The 7,419-nt window shown below is 39.7% G+C and overlaps 1 protein-coding gene across 1 annotated transcript; it reads left to right on the top strand.

The window, feature by feature from the left end:
• The first annotated feature begins 2,113 nt into the window (after positions 1-2,113).
• LOC104457769 (alpha/beta hydrolase domain-containing protein 17B) lies at positions 2,114-2,589 on the top strand. Its single transcript, XM_010077361.1, has one exon. The coding sequence runs from the start codon at positions 2,119-2,121 to the stop codon at positions 2,587-2,589; it is 471 nt and encodes a 156-aa protein (XP_010075663.1). The 5' UTR covers positions 2,114-2,118.
• Positions 2,590-7,419: the final 4,830 nt, after the last annotated feature.

Raw genomic sequence — 7,419 nt, 5'->3', positions numbered from 1 at the left:
TGAAAGAAGTGGCTCCTTTGGTGCTCACAGCTGTAAGAGAAGTAGAGAAGGAAAAAAATAGAGTTTTTCCTGTGCACAAGGCAGCCCAAGACTTTTGCCAATACCTTGAGCCCTTCCATAGACCTCTTGCACTTCTTGTCCTGACTTGCAGGTTAAAATTAAATTTAATGTCCAGATAATCTCATCTGACAGGGAGCAGATGAGGTATTCCAAATTTGAGTGACTAGTTATGCTGATTACATAAATACATGACGTTGGTCTTTCTTTAGCTGGCAGAAATGTGGTCATTTATTCAGGATCTTAATTTAAGAGACAATCTGCCTTTTTATGGGAGGTGATCAGTACACCCTTCCTGCCATCTCCTCTGAACTGGTAGTGTTGGTCACCCATATCTAAGAATCTGTGATTTCCCTTTATTTTGAAGAAAACTAGAGACTCGGGATGAAGGCACTTGGCTGTAGCAGTCTTGGCAAAAAAATGGGGTTTTGTGCCCTACAAAGAGGAGTAGTATTCCAAGAATGCTTATGCTGTTTATCGGACTGTCTTGCTGTGACTGACTGTGTTTACTACTCTGCAAGTACTCTCTATGTAAAACTGTACGGAGTGTGCATTCATACTCTAACACAGGTAAGAGACCATTCACGCATCCAGAATATGGGTAGTTGTTCTGTGATCTGTTTTCAGCAGTTCTTACAGCAGTGTCCTTGAAGCTTTTCTAAAGAGAAATTTATACAGGCATGAACACTATGCTTGTATACAAGTAAGAGGACAAACTTTGAAATATGATCTAAATATTGCCAAGTATTATAGTTAGCAGTAGGATTTTATTATTGGATTACCCAAGTATTTCAGAAATGACATGGGACTCTGGACATCAGGAATCAGTTTGTTTTGTTCACATTTGTAAACTTGGATCTAGTGGTCAAAGCTGGTACATGAAAATATAAGTGCAGTAGCCTGGCAGGAACTGAGCTTGAGATCTGTAGATAGATTTCGTATGGAAAAGTTGTTTAAATTGGGATTAAGTGTCAATGCCTTAACACAATGGAAGTAGTGTAAATAATTATGTGTACTGGTTTCCAGCATGGCTCTTGGCAGATTTCATTGTTCTTCCTACCTCTGAGAAAAAGTATTGTCATACCAAAGGATGGTTTTTTCCCCTCCCTTCTCCCTGGTGTAAATTAAGAGGACACAACACCTGCTTTTCAGGGCAACTGTGTCTTCACCTAGCTTGCTTTAGATGTTTGTGTGTTTACTTTTCTCCCCCACTGTGTCAACCAGTGCTTTGAACTGGTAACAGATTATACTCATTTGCCAAATAACTGTGATAGAGCATTTGGTTTGGAATGTTTTTGTTAAATCATGGACTGAAAATAGTCATGTCATTAATATAATCCCAATTCCTGGGTGTAATACACGAAACCTTAGCTAATATTTTTTTTGAAGGGTTTGGAAATATTTATGTCAGCCAGTATGTGGAACAAGGAAGAGTTAATGGCTGGATTTTAGTGTACTGAAGGTCTACAGTGTTTGCTAAGCCAGCAGGAACATCTTGGTTTGCCTTCTAAGTTTTGACCTTCATACACCTTCCATACTGCTGATACTACTTGAAGGACCCCATAACTCATGATTACAATACATATTCTCTGTATTTAGGAAATGCTATAGTGATTTTTGACTGCAGAGATCAGCATAGCAATAGTATCCTGCAAGCATTGTGACATATTTCAACTGTTCTTTGTAACCTGTGTATTTGTCAATGGGATGAACGCTTCTCTTAATGGCTTAAGATGAGGGACTTCATTTCCTCCAGAGAAACTGCAGAACTCATTCTTTGCCTGGGTAATCACATTTTAGTTTTAATAACTGGTAAGGCTTTAGAGTTATCACTCTTCTTTCATATGGTCATTCTAAAGTAGCTAGTAATATTAAATAAGCTATTGTATAGAAATGTACATATATATTTAATTCTATGTTTTGTTCAATGTTTCCACTACAATTATGTATTCTTTTCTAGAGAGGCCTTTACAGTTTCCATGAGTTTTTATTTTTTCTTTTTTTATATAGGACTGTAACTAGAAACTTACAGCATTTTCTCTTCCTGTTTCAGACTAGAAGATGAATAATCTTTCCTTTAGTGAACTGTGTTGCCTGTTCTGTTGTCCACCGTGCCCAGGGAAAATTGCCTCCAAACTGGCATTCTTACCTCCTGATCCCACATACACACTGATGTGTGATGAGAGCGGTAGTCGCTGGACTTTACATCTCTCAGAGCGAGCAGACTGGCAATATTCTTCCAGAGAAAAAGATGCCATTGAGTGCTTCATGACTAGAACAAGTAAAGGTAACAGGATTGCCTGTATGTTTGTGCGTTGCTCGCCTAATGCAAAGTATACTTTGCTCTTCTCACATGGAAATGCTGTCGACTTGGGTCAGATGAGCAGCTTTTACATAGGACTGGGTTCACGGATTAATTGCAACATATTCTCGTATGATTATTCTGGATATGGTGCAAGTTCTGGGAAGCCAACAGAAAAGAATCTGTATGCTGACATTGATGCTGCTTGGGTGGCTCTTAGGACAAGGTAAGACATTAGTTGCTATTTTCCTTTTACAGTGTGCTTTTCAGATGGTTGTACTTAATCTGCATTTGTAGTTTAAATGGAAATGGTGTATTTTAGGATTAATGGATTCATATCCAAGCTGATTGGTGGTGCCTTATGCAGAAGACATTGTCAGTCTTGAGCAGGGTCCACGTGTAGAACCGATATACTAGAAAAATTGAAATGGTATGAAATTTTAAAAGGTATGTTTCAGTCTTGAATGATTAAAAGATAATCCTTATTGTCACAGTTTGATATCTTCCCAGCTGCAAATCTCAGAAGGTAGGAAAAACCTATAATAATTTATTCACCAGTAACTGAGCCACTGGTGAGATGTGGGTGAGAGAAAATGCAGGTTGGTTTTTCAGATAATTCCATCACCTATTTTTTTTGTAGGGAGGGGGAGTGGAAAAGCTGTTATAAGAGAGCTTAGTAAGACTCTGGATTTCTGTATGGTGTTCAGACCACCTTTATTTCGGAATTCAGACTAGCAGCTACAGTGTTTCCAAAGACAGCTTTGTATGTAAAACAAAATGTTGTTTTTATCTCAGCAAAATATGATGTGTGGGAGAGGTTGTAATTGTTCTGTATAAATACATTATGGTGGGAACAAAACCCAGGAGTTTGAGTAAGTGGTGTTAGCTGAAATAGATTAAAACTGGACAAGGAAAGAAATGCAAATTGGAAGGATGTTTTTTTTTTTCAGCAGTTTCTGTGTTCTAAGCCTCTGGCTTTAGGGAGATAAAATAGTAAGATGAAAAACTCTGGAGCCATTCTCTGATACAGGTCAGAATCCCAGGTACCAAATAAATGTAGCACTGAATATCCACTTCTTAAATTTGAGAGCATTTTTCTCTATGGTTTGTTCCATTTAGAGCAATATTTTTCTTGTGTTTTGAGTACCAAACTGCAAAAAGATTATTTTTTCAAATACTATGCAATCATAAGAGTAGATGTACACCGAAAAAACTCCCATCATATTGTGTATTTTGCACCAAAAAAATGAAATGTGAAAACCTGAATTTAATGTGGAGCAGCATGTTATAGTTCAGTCACTGCAACTTGAGCATACTCTTTAATAATATAATATCAGGGATGTGACTTAGTGTGATGGTATGTATAAAAACTCTCTAAATCCTGGAGCCTGGTAGTTGTCACAGTGAATTTAGAACTTGATCAATGTAGTATTAGTTATTTTCCTATTACTTGGGAGCAGATTATCCCTTTTTAGTGTTTTAAATACACATATTGTCTTGCATTTCTTTTACATTATAACAAAAGAGTGATCCTTCTTTTTAAAAAAGCATATTTTACTCATACATTAAAGTAGGGGGAAAGCTTATTGTCATAAACCTCATACAACCTCAAGGGAGAGATATTCAATCTCATATATTCAAAAATATGCATACTGTGTTGTTAGATTAGGTTTTGGCGTTTCTTTTGATTGCAGTGGAAGGTTGAGATATAACTTGACATCCGTTCTGTAAGCCAAGAGCTTCAACAGGTGCAGTGGTGACCATGGTTTGTAACAGATAGGTGATTTGAAAGATAGGCACTTTTCAAAATACCCAGTAACATTGACCAAAAACATAATACGGTTTGAAACAATGTGGAAGACAGTCTGAATTGTTTAAATGTAGCAGAAAACAGAAGAGAACTAGGTTTTGAAACTTAATCTTTTGTTTTTGTCAGTTTACAGGCTGTTTTATGAACGAATATGTAATGATGTCTCTTCCTCCGCTTGACGAATTTCTGATTGAAAATCTAGAAGTAAATGTGATTGCAGCTTGAATTCTTGCCTCTATTCTTGAACAATGCATAGTGTACCTTCCCTAGTCAAATAAGATCTTTCATTATTATATCCCATCTGAACATGCCGCTTCCTGAATAGACATTGTTGGGGGAACTCAATACATACTCCATCTATCTGCTTTTCCTGCTTCCTTTCAGGAATGACCTCACCTCAATCCCATTTGCTGTCTGTGTTTATTTTTTGTGTCAAAACATGCTTTAAAAATACATAATTCTGTAGAGTGTATAGAGGTTGGATTGGTCAGCCCAACTTGTGGATTTCACAAACATGAACTGAATTTTTTCCATTGCTTAAAAAGTGGTCGGTATTACTAGTTGCCACAGCAGTACTTTCAACAGCTTTCTAATTGACAGAGGTGGACTTGTCCTTGTATCTGAATGCTAAATGTAGCAAGGAGAAGTTCAGCAGATGACTCTGGATATACTGCTCACACAGTTTGATTACCAGTCCATGGTATTCTCTTGAGTGGTGAGACAGTGCTCTGCTGTGTTTAAATACTAGATGAATATCCAGACCAGAATGGAAGCTTTGAGCATTTACTGCAGCACTGGTTCACTTTTCTAGCATAGCCTGTTCTGTTGGTGTTACAGTGGCACCATCTTTAATGTTTTATAATCTAAGGGTTCTGCAAAAACATTAATTCAGTGGATTGTTTGTAGGATAGATGTAAGCATAGCTGTAACTCCTTTGAAATTTATGTTGATGGGATGACAGAAGAAAGGGATCCGAGACTTTTAAGCTCTGCCTCACAGATTGTGATGCGGTGAAGAAAAGAATGGAGAAATTAACTTTGTTGGAGGTTGATCACAGCCACCCACAGCTCCCTGCGTTCCCTGTTGTAAGAGATGGAATCATAGAACCCAGCATTAAAAGGTTTCTCTAGGGTAGTTGAAATTCTGCTGCGGACTTCATTCTACAGTTGACACAGCTGTTTGCGGTGGCAACATGTTAGTGTGTTAAGTTTTATATCTTAGAATGACAGTCCAGATTGTCATCTGTAAACTGGCCCAACTGTCCAGTGGGGACCGGACATCTAGGGTATAGTAGTCTGGAACTAGAATTGAGGGTGATGGTGAGGTTGGTCCAACACCACTTTCTTAAAAGTGGTTGCTGTGAGGGTATGTGAATGATTCATGTAAATGAATATAGAAAGCTAATTTGGCAGCAGAAGAGGTAAACAGCAGATGCAGATTCTGAATTGTGTCCATGTTCTTTACCTCGTTTGAGTATTTTAATAGGAAACAGTAGCTATCCATGTGAACGCTGACTGTGGAAGAAGGCAAGGTGATTCATTGCATTCATGTTTGTGAAAGTTGCACATTCTTGAATATTATTGTGCATGGGACTACATGAAAGCTGCAAGTGAGGACATTCTTTTTCTCGCTGTCAGAGCTACAAAGTGTTGAAATGCCAGGAGTCATTTTGGGAAGGCCTTTGATGACAACCTAGCCAGGGTGGAAAGGTTTAGCCAGCCCCAGGCAAATGCAGAGCCAGTGGCACTCATTCAGAAACCTGAAGACTTGCAAGAGTTGCCTCATGACCAGATTTACTTTTAGGAAACCAAACATCGTTTTCACTGTTGCTTGTCATGGACTGTATAATAATTGAAAAATCGAAGGGTAAATCTCCCCATCAGACTGATGTATCAAAGTGAACAGAATGTCCATAATTTGAACAGACAAATACAGGAATAAATTAAAATTTATTTGGATGTTGGCTGAAAGTGTTCTTATGAGAAGTCACACATTACATTTTTTTTTTTCATTCAAAAGTAGGGTTGGTTTTTTTTTGAAGGTGGGCTGCCTTGACTTTGAATATTTGGAGAGGAAACAGAGCTTTTATTTAAATTGGTTGGGAAAAGTAGCTCAATTTATCATTAAGAGAAATTTTGCCAATAAAACAAACATACCGGCAGCATTGTAAGATATCACAGAATCATAGAATGGTTTGGGTTGGACAGGACCTTAAAGATCATCGAGTTCCAACCCCCCTGCCATGAGCAGGGACACCTTCCACTAGACCAGGTTGCTCACTCAGGCCTTGAACCCCTCCAGGGAGGGGGCATCCACAATTTCTGTGGGCAACCTGTTCCAGTGTCTCAACACCCTAACAGTGAAAAATTTCTACTATCTACTATAAATCTATCATTTTCAAACTTATAACCATTACCTATTGTCCTGCCACTACAGCCCCTGATAAAGAGTGTTTCCCCATCCCTCTTGTAGGCCCCCTTCAGGTACTGGTAGGCTGCTATTAGGTCTCCTCGGAGCCTTCTTTTCTCCAGGCTGAATAACCCCAGCTCTCTCAGCCTGTCCTCACATGGGAGGTGCTCCAGCCCTCTGACCATCTTCACGCCTCTCCTCTGGACTCTCACCAACAGGTCCATGTCTTTTTTATGTTGGGGGCCCCACAGCTGAACACAGTACTCCAGGTGGGGTCTCACAAGAGCAGAGTAGAGGGGGACAATCACCTCCTTCGACCTGCTGCTAATGCTTCTTTTGATGCAGCCCAGGGCACGGTTGGCTTTCTGGGCTGCAAGCGCACACTGACAGCTCGTGTTGAGCTTCTCATCCACCAATACCCCCAAGTCCTTCTCCTCAGGGCTGCTCTCTATCCACTCTCCTCCCAGCCTGTATTTGGGCTTGGGATTGCCTCAACCCACATGCAGGACCTTGCACTTGGCCTTCTCGAATTTCATGAGGCTTGCATTGGCCCGCCTGTCAAGGTCCCTCTGGATGGTATCCCTTCCCCCAGTGTGTCCACCACACCCCACAGCTTGTGTCATCAGCAGACTTGCTGAGGGTGCACTCGAGGGTGCTAATACTGACTCCTGCGGAACACCACTCGTCACCTCTCATCATTTGGAAGAAGCCAAACCGTCATGAGAAAGGCAGAGGAGGTGCAGTTTGTTGGTAACTATATGTGTGGTCAATGGGCTTGCCTTTTATGAAACATAGTTCCCTTTTTCTTCTTGTGATGTTACATTTCGTGTACACAAGAAGG

This window comes from Pterocles gutturalis, unplaced genomic scaffold (genome assembly GCF_000699245.1).
Source record: "Pterocles gutturalis isolate BGI_N339 unplaced genomic scaffold, ASM69924v1 scaffold38843, whole genome shotgun sequence".
Lineage (NCBI taxonomy): Eukaryota > Metazoa > Chordata > Aves > Pterocliformes > Pteroclidae > Pterocles > Pterocles gutturalis.
Note: the sequence above shows the minus strand (reverse complement) of the source record. Positions and strands in the feature narration are given on the sequence as shown.